A 14153-nucleotide genomic window follows, 5' to 3' on the forward strand; every position below is an offset into this window, starting at 1 on the left:
TTGCACTGGGGTTGGGGACGGTCATGGCTCTGTGCTGGCCGGACCACAAAGAACCCATTCATGGTTGTAGCGTCGGACATGTGGATATGCCAATAGCGATAAAACAGACACGTTGAAGAAGACAAAAAAATATCACTGTCCAGCATGAACATACATTTGAATGACTTGGCGACAGCTGTGAAGACCACATGCAGGCACATAAAACCCCTGTTCCAAAACCTGCAGGCAATAACAGTGGAGGGCTGTCCAGGATTATTTATATATTTATTATATATATTTATATTTATAATAGAAAATCTGACTTAATTATAAAAAAAACTAAGACTTGTTATAAGTGATGTTCATCTCTCTGGATAAACAATTTTTTTTTACTCTGATTAAATGCAAGTCTGCCTGACTCTCTCCCTAACCCTCTCTCTCTCCCTCCCTCTCTCTTTCTCTCCCTCTCTCTCTTTCTGGCTCTATAGATCCTTCTCATTTGAACAAATATATAACATGTGTTTTGGCTCATCTGCTGATCCTCAGGACAGCATTGGGCATAGAGGGGAGCAAAACTGGCAAGAGCTCTCTCAGTGCCTATAGCATGCACAACTCACCAGGCCTTTTTCACACAAACACCAGATAAAGACTTTTAAATCTCATAATCCCCAACAGGAATATCCTTACCGCAAAAAACAAACAAACAAAAAAAAAAAAACCACACCATTACGAATCATAATCGGATCATTTTATGCATTTTGAAACAGTTCAGGGACCAGTGTACAACCCTGAATAGCTGAAATACTAAATAAATGTTCTAGGGAGTGATTGATTACAAAAACTGTGTTATGCCTATACCTGTCAGTCAGGATGCTATTATGACAGTGACTAATTGCTTAGAAATAGTTGGATTGTTGCTTCACTCCCTAAGCAGAGATACCTTAGGCCATATACACTGATGGCCACCACCATTCCAACCCCCCCATATAATAAAAAAAAGCATGTGAATGACTCCCAGTGCACAAAGCTGATGCCAGGTATTTGCAGCATTGCTGGGTTTAATTTTAGGAGGCACTCTTGTCAAACTGTCCTCCGCTTTTTGCTAGAAGCTTCAAGGGGCTCCGTCAGCTGTTGCGGTTCCTGGCTCCTACACAGCCCTTGAGTTTCCAGTAAACAGCACGAGAGAGAAAAAACTCAGTAGATTTTGTTCTTAAAAATTACATTCAATCAATGGATGGGAGTAAATTAGGTTAAATGCAAGATCAATTACTGAGCAATTAATGAAAAGTAGCTGTTCGAATGGGTTGACATTCCTTGATGATGTCCCCGATCTGTTTGAACAAGTTTGTGTATATAGAAGCGTGCCGCCTCAGTGATCAGGCAGGTAGCCTCTAAACTGATCATCACGCCTGCTTCTGCGAGCGCAAACATTTGTCTCTGGATATCACTCGCTCCTCCCCCGCGGAGCTCGAAGCGGCCAATCGGCGGGCGTGCGAATGTTCGGACCCCCTTTCCCATACGGACTGCGGAGTTAAACTCGCGCCGGAGCTCTGAAACTAAGATCTTTATTCTCCCTGCGCGGCGACCGGACACCTGATCGCGCTCGGATGGAGGGGTGAAACCCGATCTTCCGAATGTACTGCTGCCCACGAAACTCGGAGGAGTGACTCACCGCCAAGGACACGTGAAAAAAAAAAAAAGAGCCATGTCTTCTTCTTCGAGTGAGGTGATTGGCGCCGATGAGATCAAGAGGGAGAGCTCGAGGGCGCTGGAGACTCGGGGGAGTGTCAAGCTGACCGCGCTCGAACCGGCCGGGTTGTCCATGGAGAGCTCCGGCACGGCGGCGGTGTCAGTCGAATGCGCACCAGCGTCTCTCGCGTTCTCGCCGGAGCAAGTGGCGTGTGTGTGTGAGGCGCTGCTGCAGGGCGGCAATGTGGAGCGGCTCGCACGCTTCTTATGGTCCCTGCCCCAGAGCGAGCTGCTGCGCGGCAACGAGAGCATCCTCAAGGCGCAGGCCATCGTGGCGTTCCATCAGGCGCGCTACCAGGAGCTCTACTGCATCTTAGAGAACCACAACTTTAGTCCGTGCAACCACTCGTCCCTGCAGGACATGTGGTACAAGGCACGTTATACCGAGGCGGAGAAGGCACGGGGCAGGCCGCTGGGCGCCGTGGACAAGTACCGACTGCGTAGGAAGTATCCGCTTCCACGCACCATCTGGGACGGCGAAGAGACCGTGTACTGCTTCAAGGAGAGGTCGAGGAACGCGCTCAAGGACATGTACAAGCGCAACCGTTACCCGTCCCCGGCAGAGAAGCGGAACCTCGCCAAAATCACGGGACTTTCTTTGACGCAGGTCAGCAACTGGTTCAAAAACAGGAGACAGCGAGACCGGAATCCATCAGAAGCTCAGTCAAAAAGGTAGGAAACCATTTCCAAAAAAGTTTGCAACTTGAATCACATGCATCCACTCTATGATTCAGAAGGGAAAACGTCTTCTTTTTGCAATGGGACCACTAGTGCGTATACACAGCAGTGGTCATGGTGTATGGTCACACACACTTTCACAGTGTTGTGAAATACGAAGCTTTGGCCGTTCAAGTGTCGTTTTTAAGAATGGCAGCGCGCACTGCATGCTCAAGGGCAAAGAAACAGAAAAGCTCCCCGGAAAATGTGTCCTCAAACACCTCAAATAAAAGCAAAAAATTTGGTGATATCATAAACAGAAAATTATATTTTATTTTTGATGGGACATTTAAATGTTTTTTTTTTGGGGGGGACAAAAAAATTAAATAAGTGGCACTTTATAGATATGAGACATTACATTAACATACTCATTGTGTGTTTGTTTGTGGATTTTAAACCCATTGTCTTCTCCTCCCTAGTAATCACTCGAGGAGATCTATCCATTAGGCCTTTATCTCCTGTTGTGGATACTGTGTCCTGTGTGTGTGTGTGTGAGTGTGTGTATGTAAACTAACCAAACATGCAACTCCCTGAGTGCACCTGGTCTCTGTGACATACTGACACTCGATTCAGCTCACAACAAAAATAACAAATTTCTCACTCCACCCACACCCATGTCTTAGGTTGCTTTTATCATTAATAGTACATAGTATAATCTCGTAAATAAGGGTCAGACTTTTCCATGCACATCAGCAATGAGAAGACACGTAGATGTTCCGCACACAGCAAAATCCATAGGGCTGATTGTTTACCTGGGGGTTAAATTCTCTGAGTTCATTTCTGTTAGGGAGAACATTGGTTGTTTATCATGATACATCATCTACTATGAATTTCGTTGCATATACAATAATTTATTTGTAAATAAAGCGTATCCGTATCTATTGGGTAAGCTAAAGCTAATTGGTTAGTTTGTTGGTTGAGCTCAGTGTATCCACAGCTGTCAGAGTCAGTAAGGAGACCCCAAGTCTGCCAAATGCTCACAGCTTTTTATTTGTTTGTTACCCCAAGGACAAAAAAGTCACTTTTAGAGGCTCCAAATGTTCCAGTTTTATGTTTCACATTTTTCTTGGCAGATCATTGTTATTCCTGACATAAAGATAAACAATGAGCCTTTATTTAAACTGACAAGAACACTAACATTTTCTAGAATATTCATTGCTCCATACTATGTGCCAGTGTTACAAAAGATGCATAGTGGGTTTTTTTTTAATGCTGAGATGATTAGGAGGGATAGAGGCACATCCATTATTGAAGGGAATATAATCTGTTATCAGAAGAGAATAGGCCTGTTAGATTTAAATGCTACCACCCAAAATGCTTTTGGATTCTGTAGGGCTTCATCCTGCTTATATTTAGTTTCACATTTTCCTTTTTTTAATGTGTGCATTTAAATTTAGCTCAAATTATTACAATTTGAAATTTGAAAGGAAAACAAAAATCTCCTCTAATTTTTAAATAAATGTAGGTTGGATTTTTTTAAGCAGCATTTTTTTCCCGAAATGACAGATGACAACTGTTAAAACAAAAAGAACAAAGCTGTAATTGAAATAGAATAAACATGAATTTGTAAAGATTTGCATACCATGAATACAAATCCACAGCAACAGCATATAACACAGCGACTCTTAAATGCACTGTAGCTGTTTAATGTGAAAAATGTATGCATTCATCTGTACTGCACGGTCACTAACTATTATACTGGATTAATCAAACATTTCATCTTAGAAGACATCCACTGAGTTTACTCTATGTAAAAAAGTTAAAGTAGGCTGTATAAAAAAACGTCTTTTGTGTCTTGCAGTGAATCAGATGGCAATCATAGCACAGAGGATGAGTCAAGCAAAGGACAAGAAGAGCTTTCTCCTCGTCCTCTCTCTAGTGGCTCAGCCGGTTCAGTTGCCCTTGGCACTAGCCCTGCTGTAGCTTATGCCGATGGTGCCACTACTGTCATCCAGCAGATCGGGGATGCCAAAATGTCTTCACTTGCCACAGGAATGGGTTTCAATGGTGACCTAACAAACGCCAACTCTCAGTATCTTAATGGTGGAGCATATGTTCAATCACATGGTAGCAACAGTCTCCTGAATGGACTTGGAACCACAAGTGGTCACTTTTTAACCTTTGATCCCCAGAGGGTCTCCCATGCCCAAGAGAGGCTACTGGGTGGCTCCTCCATGTCTTATGCCTCTTATGCAATGGGGGGCCACGAAGCTACAGTTGGAAAACTAGACGGTATGCAGCCTCTGGTTTCACATTCAGAACATGGAGCAGTGCCTTCAGTGGTCACTTTTGCCACCACAACGTCCTCTTCACCCTCTCCCTCTGGAGCTCCTCATCTCAGCAGCTACACCATGGGCAACCTTTCTGGGGTTGAAAACAGTCTGGGTCTTCCTCCTTTATTGCTACCATCATCTTCTTCAGCACCCTCTCACGGTAGGAGAAAGTATTTTAGATCTTATATTATATTATATTATATTATATTATATTATATTATATTATATTATATTATATTATATTATATTATATTATATTATATTATATTATATTATAGTGTGCATAAATGCTTAAAATATTTGTAAGATTGCCTTATTGACATTTTTGTTTAACTCACTTGATAAATGTTAGAAGTGTGTAGGAGGTAAATCTCTGTTTATAAGTGAAAGTTTATTTACAAAAAAGCATTAAGATCTTTGTTTCTTGACAAAGAACTGAATGCTTTGTCCTATTTAGAGATCTGTGGATGAAGGATTTGTAGAAGAGGACTGTGAATCAGGAATAGGAACAATGTATTGTGAATAAAATAAAGTGGGAATGAGACAGGAGGGGTGGTGGTGTGTGTGTGTGGGGGGGTGGATCAGGTCAAGTTTGCGATGACTTCAAGATTGCAACAAATAACAGGCCTCAATGACATTATCCCCACCTCCTCTCCATGGCCCTAACCACACACTAATGGTTCTTTCCATGAATATTTTATAGCCACATCAATAACAGCAAGGCTGACTGGGTGCTGCTGCCCTCTCCCTACAACCCTCATCTTTTTTATCCTTTAATATGCAGTTTATGAGCCACATAAAAACAAACCCACCCCTGGCTGAACTTTTGATTTAGGAGGAAAATGGTTGAGCTTAAATGATCCACTGAAAAAAATACAATATTAAAATTGTTTAGCCAAAACCCTCTTTTCTTCTGCCCATAATTTTAAGGCAATCTAATAAAATATGAATCAATAAAACAGTGGTTTTGATGTCCAGTGCTTCAAAACATATGAACCAGCTGTTTCAACTGCATTTTCCATTTAACGGCATTTTAGTCTGTGACATAAAAAATGTGTATATGAATGACAGAGCCTATTATAACAAAAGGGAACACACACTAATATAATCTATTGCATAAACATATGCATGCCTTGGAAACATTTATATTAGTATTGGTTTATGTTTTATTTCTGTTTTAGCTAAAAGAATCTGGGGGGGGGGGGTGTTCTTTCTGTAGTAAATGAGTTGGAGATTGTACAAGGAGTGGGTTTGAGCTGTATGATTATTTATCAGACAATTCAGCAAGGCTAATGGAAGAAAATATCCTGGCCAAATGCCAGTATTCTATCACTCTCGGAGTTATGTGCCAAGAGCTACATTCTAGAGTTACAAGGAAATCACAAAGAATATAACCGCAAACAAAAAATGAAGGTGTTTCATTTTATATTTCACATTAAAAGTACTTGCAAAGATCATGGTGTACCATAAAGAGGGGTAGAAATTGGTGAAAGAAAGAGGGAAATTGAAAGAACTATGAACGATGCACTTAATGTATATAGAAACACATAAAAATAAAACTTTGTTAAGATACCATTAGTCCTTTATTTCACCTCTGCATTATTTACTGAGGGGCTAATAGTTATTATCTGAGGGAAAGACTGGATCTACTATCTCCTTTAAGAGCACAGAATTAACAGGGGAAAATATCTTGATGGTCAAATCAGGATTTAGATCAGGGTGTGTATTATAGGATTAACCTGTGGTCAGCCTGGTCAGACAGGGCGTGGTGGCTCACTTTACAACATTGTCTTATTTTATTTGTTGCCCCCAGCAGGCTCAGCTTCACTGGATGGGGTGGTTAGTGACTCATCTCAGCATTCAGGCCAACCCCTGCTCTACACGCTCAACCAGGCCGTCAAGCAGGAGCCTTTGGACATTGGGGTGGCCTATGCATATCCCTCCAGTGTACCTCTTGACCACAGTGGCAACTTGGGCTACACAGCGTCCCTCTTTCTCTCCACCAACCTCAGCCATTCGCCCAACAACGGAGGCCCCTTGGCCCCTGCAGCCACAGCTGCTATCACCTCTGTGCTCTCCAGTACAGAAGGTCATGCCGGTCTGACTCACACCGCCCGCGGCCTCCAGGAAACTGGGGGTGCTCTACCCTCAGACTACAGGGCACAGGAAGCACAGCTGCCCCTGTCAGACAATCTTGAGACCCCTGCAGGTACTGGTGAGGGCCTTCCTGGAGTGTGTGGTGATCTGGACATGGAAGGAAAAGAGCTGGCCAAGCTGCAGACTGTTCAGATGGACGAGGACAGCAGTGACCTCTGACCCCTGTAATCATAACATCTAAAGAGCTGTATTTCATTAGCGGTTGATTTTCTTGCACTGCAGCGTTAACTATAAAGGTCTCCTAAGCACACATCAATCTTTTTATACTTTGTCGCTTTTACGATAACGTATGCAAGATGTGTGCAAATAGGTGGAACACATGAACAGTGCCTTTGTATCCCTAAATAAATGTAGCCTCTCATGTTCTGACTTGCACTCGGATGGCTGCAGAATGTACTTGTTGATGCACTGACCCTGAACAAGATGTCTCAGCACTGTCTTTTCTCTCCTGTTTGCTGTAATGAAAATTTTCATTCTGAGCGAGACGAGGAGTTATAGAGCATGGTGGACTGAACCACAGACAGAGAGAGAGAAAGAGAGAGAGTACAGTATAAACTAGCAGATGTGTTTGATGAGACTTGCAAATGTTCTGCACTATCATTGCAGCTTCATAGTGATTCTTTCATTTACTCTTCAAAATTGTATCGAAGCACAGATGTTTAATTTTTTCGGTTGACGTTGGGTTTTTGTATTTAAATTTGTTTTTTGAAGATTGAAATAACAATGTGAAAAACATTTGGTTATGATTTGCTTGTTAAGCAATTTACGTTCAACAAGAACTTATCCACAGGTGAGAAACTATTTTTGTCCTAGATCTGAAGATACTGTGTTATTGGGCATTCAACAAATGGTCTCCTGTACCATCTTTACAGTAGTAAAGGATTTTAGTTGTAGTAAACCAGGTATTAGGCAATTTTCGCATTTTTGCTTTACTGTATAAAAATAACCACGACAGCTCATTAAATGAATCTGCAGACTATAAACTTTAATGTATGAGTTTTAGACACAGCTAGCAAATCACATGCCGTAAGTGTTTCTAAAACTTCAGCCCTACACTTAGAAATGGAACCAACTTATTTTTTTATAAACCATTCACCTTTATTAAATCTTTATATTTATACATGCATAATGAATGGTGAACGGATTTTATGTGTCACTGACACCGGTATTTCACACTGGAATCCTGGTTTGACATTTGGATAACTGAAGAAAATGACATCACCTGGAATGAATCATACATTATTGGAAGCAGTAGGTAAGTTGGCTCTGTGTTTTACCCGATAGTGTGACGTCAGCAGCAAAGAAACACAAGACTCTCCATTTAACAAGATTAGACTATGACTTGGGCCTCTAGGACAGCTGGCTATGATGCTCAGACATTACTAATGCATGAATGTATGCATATGCAGCATAATGGAGATCATATTCTCATAAGCTCAAATTCTCACTATGGGTGTCCTCTCTGATCATTTGCCAGTGCCTGGCAGCTGTATGTGCCAGGTCATTTTTAAAGTGCCATCCTAAATGACAGAGTGGATGTGGAAAAGCTGCATACGCTTGTCGGCTTTCCGCACATGACAAAACAGGAACAGGCTTCTGCCGAGCATGAGTTGTCATTTGTTAGCACTAGATAAAATCTTGTTTTGTAGGAACACTTTTACAATGTGTGCAAGATTAGAGTTTGCTTCGCATGTACATTCACATGTAAGTGCATGCAATAGAAAAGTTCATCAGATGCTTCTTTATGAGAATATGTAAAAATGTTTATCGAATATATGAGAATTTAAGGGTGGTATGGCTTTCGTGACGGAATCGGGCTTAAGTCTTTGCTATATCGTGGGAACATTTCCTGCTTGTGACACCAGGGCATGTGAGTCCAAACTAATTGAATGGCACCAAGGTAGGACTGGTTCACACACACAAAAGGGAAAAATGCCCATGCAAAGAATCTATTGTTACCTGTGCAAAGGTGACCCTGTCGCCTAGGGCAGCAGATTAGCTGATTGCTAGGTATCAAATGGCACCTCCTGGAATATTGAAGAGTAAGAAAGCACTTTTGTTTGGGGCTTTTGAGCTAAGAACCAATGGCCACGGCAAACGGACATGTGTGTTTCGTGTCCCCCATTTCCCTTGGGCTGCCTGTGTGTCAGTCAATGTGTGTAACCTGGGGTATCTTGTTGCCTTGCTGTATTGTTCATATCTGGACGTCACAGCGTCTCCATGGCCAGTGAATGGGAAGGCTTTTCGTGAAACCTTTTGTGAGCTTATCATCCCCTAGGACATAAGTACAGCACAGAAAAACAAAGTGAACCTTCACTTCCATACAATCTCGGATTTCACAATAAGTATGAGGTAAGAGAGAAATACTGGTGGATGAACGTTTGATATCAAGATACTGCCCATTATCTTAGTACTCCAACATGTCTTTAGTCTTCAGCCCTTTTAAGAGACCCAATCCCACCTTTTCTGTTTGTCCTTGTGTACATTTTAAAATCTGGCAGAGGCACATAAATGCTGGCTTCAGCAGGCTGTAAAAAAAAAAAAAAAAAAAGAGAAGAAAAAAAAAAGAAAGGAGGGAACCCTGTAGAAGTGGGCTTATTAAAGAAGCTGACCCCTGACTTTTGCATGCAATTTCAAAGCATGACATTTAGTGGGCTGCCGTAGCCTGTGAGGCGCGGGTAACCTGAGCTGGAGCCCAGCGTGCCCCAACCCTACACACTGTGCTAATGTGAGGTCAGAGGCCAACTGGGTCTGTATGATTCACAGACCCACCACTTCACACACAGACATACAAGTAAGCAAGGCAGGAAAGCATCGAGATGATGAGGCACATGTTCAGTGTAATTGTTTGTGAGAGAACATAGTAAATGTGTAATTGTTATGACCAGCATTTGGAGAGAAGAAATGATTTTGGCTCATTTCAGTACATAATTAGTGCCCTGGAAAAATCCCATCATTAAGCGAGATTGATAGATGACCCATAAGAGTAAAACTTCTAAAATCATACTCTCTGAACACTCAAACACACTTGCATGTCTATAAGACAGAGACATGACCTTTTTGTGCATGATGATAACTACTGAAGCGGAAACAGAATATATCCCTGAAATAAGAGTAACATGCCGGCCAAGAGCGAGACAAATTTTCTCCAGTGCAACAGAGGTCACTGTGGGTTATCTGTGTCCCATAGAAATGATGTAGAGGAGATTCATAAACTCGTCTGAAGGTACTGGGAATATATTTATAGTTGGTTGTTTTCTAGACAGATGGGTCACGCTGCACACAGAACAATTATATAAGAACATATTTGTCTCTAATAAAAACGTGCAAATCTGATAGATTTCCACAAAATAATTAAAGATGCGATCAAATAGATTTTATTCAAATAAAATATGCATGATCCTTGGATGATTTGCATAAACACTAACTATTAACTATTATTATTTGTTGAACTTATTTCAACATTGTTTATTATTTGGCCTGGTATATATTTATACCGTTTTTTTTTCTTTGTGTTTACACATAACACACACAGATTTTTTTACATTTATTTATTGAACGATTTTATATCCCTAATCATATAAATATCCTATTCACGGGCGGTATTAAATGGGCTGGCTTTTAATAATAACACTAATCAAAACCGTTAGATTTTAATAAACTGCTTTTATTTATTTCTTTATTTATTATAACCAAGTTACAGTGCAATGAATCAAACATTGTAGCATTATAACTATTTTACAGGTCCAAATTGCGATTTAGATCGATGTTACAAATACCGGTTGAGATTTTTGACGCAACAATTAATTTTTTTTTTTTTTTTACTTTAAAATAAGAAGATAGCGTTTTGGTATAAAAGGGTGAATCACTCACACTTAAATAAGTTAATTTTATTCTATATTTTGGTATAAAAGTTTGAATCACTCACACTTAAATGAGCTCACTTTATTATAATAATAATAATAAAAAAAAAAAAATATATATATATATATATATATATATATATATATATATATATATATATATATATATATATATATATATATATATATATATATATATATATATATATATATATATATATATATATATATATATATATATATATATATATATATATATATATATATATATATATATATATATATATATAAAACTAAAAATGTCTTACAGGTTTATTTCATATTATTTTATTTTTAATTGGAGTTATGTTTCTTAAATTATAAATAAATCAGTTAATCAATTAATATTTTATACAATAAAAGAAAAAATAAACAAAAAATAGGACATAATTACACTTATAAAGAAGAGTATTATTCATTTTTTATTACCATATTATTTGTGTAAAGCACTTTTAAACAATATCCAATGTTAAAAATACACAAATAAACTTGAATTTAATTAAATGTATTATAATTTAATTGATATAAACTGATGCCGATGACACATGGTTCAGTAATTTACACCACTGTGCTTTCTTATTTATATATTTTTTATGTATAATCTCTCTCTCTCTCTCTCTCTCTCTCTCTCTCTCTCTCTCTCTCTCTCTCTCTCTCTCTCTCTTTCTCTATCGTGTGTGTTGGTTTTCTGCGTTGTGGTTTACAGCCCCTCGCCTTCAGGCTGTAAAAGAGCACATCTTGAAATGATCAGGGTCTAAGAGCGACCAGAGGCTTTTGGTTCAGCTTTAAGACGGGCGTCTCAGTGTAGAGGAGACATGAGGACAAGCTGAGCTGTCCATCACTGACCTGAGAGAAGAAAAAAGCTCTATAGAGCAACTAATAAAAGACTATAAGTCGTTAGGTTTATAGGAAGATCTAAGATTCTTGACTGTTACCTGGCAAAGGCCGTACACATAAAGCATGTTTGACTGCTAATTTTTGAAGTCTAAAATCTACTATAAAAATATCTGTGTTGTAAATAAAATATATATTTTTATTTTTTAACAAACGTATACAGCATTAATTGCCATTAATTAAACAATGAGAGATTAGCATTTCATGCCGACTTCTTTGCTCAAACATATGTTTAAAAAGAACATTAAATATTGACCTATGATGAGATAGGGTAGATTTTTTCCGGACAGATGGATGAACCATCTTCACAAGACTCCTCATCTCGCCGACCCTCCAGAGAAAGTGGGCAAAACAATGTTTTCACAGGTGCCTGGATTGCCCTCCAAACCTAATTAAGCCCTTACTTTATCTTTGTGACCCAGGGCTAAATTCATAGGACAATCCAGACATCAGTGCAAAAGGAATTGGATAAGGAGCGCGTGGGCCACTCAGTAGACTCTGCGGTTCTTCTTGAAAATGGACGCTCGGTCTCCAATTAAATTATAAAGAGGTGCTCCATTCCGGGTGAGTGATCGTGAGCTCCGCGTCGCCCTGGTGTCATATTGCAGATTTCGGCCCAGATAAAGAAATGCGATCTATTCCTTAAAACAGCGACTGGGTAGCAAAGAGCTGCCACGAACACAGAACTCATTTACTAATGCACCGGTTTTCGGTTTCACTGTACAGAAGATGGGGGTGAAGCCATAGGGCGAGATGGGGGGAAAGACTTGCACAATGTTAAAGGAAAACAAATTACTCAACCGAGGAATCTGCTCACGCGCTTAAACTGTGTATACGAATTATATATATATATATATATATACACACACACATACATACAGAAATATAGATAAATACTCCGAAAGTTTTATATATATATATATATATATATATATACATAAGATAAAATATACCTTTATTCGTCCCACAGTGGGGAAATATGTGTGTGTGTGTGTGTGTGTGTGTGTGTGTGTGTGTGTGTGTGTGTGTGTGTGTGTGTGTGTGTGTGTGTGTGTGTGTGTGTGTGTGTATCGCCGTCCTTATTACCCCTTTTACAGTGAGAGTTGTAATGCGTTAATAAAAAAAAAAACTATATGTCATAATTAATCATTCCGAGGTTCTGGGCGCTTTTACACTTGGGGTGTGGATTGAACTTGTGTTTAATGTACACTGTAGTCAAATCGTATGCATTGAAGAGGGGGTTTCAGCAACCCTCGGTTTAGGGGGCTTATCTCTCAGCAGTGTGGTGTTATCTCCCCACCTCTACAGCTTGATTGTTTTTTAATGGAACTCTAAGTATCTAATCACCGCAGTGTGCGCACTGGGACCTCACGCACCGCGCAGTGTGTGTGTGTGTGTGTGTGTGTGTGTGTGTGTGTGTGTGTGTGTGTGTGTGTGTGTGTGTGTGTGTGTGTGTGCCTTCACAATAAACACCTGGCAAACAAAAAAGCAGAGAAACCTGTGTGTCAATTACGTGCCTAAATACAGTAAATTAGCTTAACAAAAAAGATCCACCCACTACTTCTGTGCATTATTGCTATGTTTGTGTGGGACTTATTTGATGAAGCAAGTATAGTAGGACACGGTTTGGACAGGGCTGCATGTTTAAACTGGAGAAATATTTATTTAAAGGCTATAAGCGTTTCCACATCCCCTCCCAATCCGCACATTGCGCTACATGCGTCTGTTCGTTAATTCATGAATAATTTAATGGCTTTAAAGTTGTTTAAGTAAAATGTAATATCAGTAAATGGGCAAAGTGGGCTCAAGGTGGGGATGAGAGTGAGTGTAACCTTCGGAGACCCACTGTAATTGATTAGTATCGAGGTGCTCCACTCCCTAAGGTAAAACTGGAGACGGGAGATCTGGTTTCAGACCACCGAGTTCCCGAGGGAGGAAATGGCAGCAGAGTTGCTGCTTTAGCGCTGTTCGGATAGGGCGCATGGAGAACCAATCAGCGCGCGCGCTGCGCTCTTTTAGCGCGACACCACTGGACGAGGAGCACAGCGTCTCCAACCAACGTCCAAAACTTAGGAGCTTGTTGACACGGACATCTCCAACCAAGACATTTTGTAGAAGCTTTTCCGAAAACGTTTAATTAGCATCCGCGTAAACGAAACCGGATCATTCCGACTCCTTATTGCGCGCTTTCTGGCAGTCCAAAATAAAAGAAACTGGTTTGGCTGACAGGAGTAACGCGTCCGTCATGTCCATGTTGCCCTCGTTCGGCTTCACGCAGGAGCAGGTCGCGTGTGTGTGCGAGGTGCTGCAGCAGGGTGGGAACCTCGAGCGACTGGGCCGCTTCTTGTGGTCCTTGCCGGCTTGCGACCACCTCCACAAGAATGAGAGTGTGCTCAAGGCCAAAGCTGTTGTGGCGTTCCACCGCGGCAACTTCAGGGAGTTGTACAAAATCCTGGAGAGCCACCAGTTTTCGCCACACAAC

At 40.4% G+C, this 14153-nt stretch overlaps 2 protein-coding genes and 1 long non-coding RNA gene across 4 annotated transcripts in view; 2 read left to right on the plus strand and 1 right to left on the minus strand.

Annotated features, from left to right (window-relative positions):
* Window positions 1–364: 364 nt before the first annotated feature.
* Window positions 365–7250, plus strand: six4b (SIX homeobox 4b). Of its 2 annotated transcripts, none has more exons than XM_083561959.1 (3): window positions 365–2400; window positions 4247–4878; window positions 6532–7250. In XM_083561959.1, the coding sequence occupies exons 1-3, from the start codon at window positions 1685–1687 to the stop codon at window positions 7032–7034; spliced, it is 1851 nt and encodes a 616-aa protein (XP_083418085.1). In that variant the 5' UTR covers window positions 365–1684; the 3' UTR covers window positions 7035–7250. The 2 variants fall into 2 exon arrangements, with proteins under 2 accessions (XP_083418085.1, XP_083418086.1); XM_083561960.1 differs by having other exon boundaries at window positions 6535–7250.
* On the minus strand, window positions 7097–8614 carry LOC310737626. Its single transcript, XR_014536858.1, has 2 exons — window positions 7721–8614; window positions 7097–7690 (listed from the first exon to the last, which is right to left on the minus strand). It is a non-coding gene; the product is annotated as an uncharacterized lncRNA (long non-coding RNA).
* Window positions 8615–13443: 4829 nt separating this feature from the next.
* The window catches only part of six1b (SIX homeobox 1b), a 2878-nt gene continuing 2168 nt past the window's right edge, over window positions 13444–14153 (plus strand). The window contains exon 1 of the mRNA XM_083562020.1: window positions 13444–14153. This exon is cut by the window's right edge and continues 323 nt beyond it. Coding sequence (XP_083418146.1) covers window positions 13917–14153 — 237 coding nt within the window. The 5' untranslated portion in view covers window positions 13444–13916.

The sequence above is a fragment of the Silurus aristotelis genome, assembly GCF_946808225.1.
Source record: "Silurus aristotelis genome assembly, chromosome: 15".
NCBI lineage: Eukaryota > Metazoa > Chordata > Actinopteri > Siluriformes > Siluridae > Silurus > Silurus aristotelis.

Excerpts from the sequence above, each read along its gene's own strand:
- six4b (XM_083561959.1), top strand. The coding sequence starts at position 1,685 with ATGTCTTCTTCTTCGAGTGAGGTGATTGGCGCCGATGAGATCAAGAGG. Across the intron at positions 2,401-4,246 it reads TCAGAAGCTCAGTCAAAAAG|TGAATCAGATGGCAATCATA; the intron begins GTAGGAAACCAT and ends TGTGTCTTGCAG. Across the intron at positions 4,879-6,531 it reads TTCTTCAGCACCCTCTCACG|CAGGCTCAGCTTCACTGGAT; the intron begins GTAGGAGAAAGT and ends TGTTGCCCCCAG.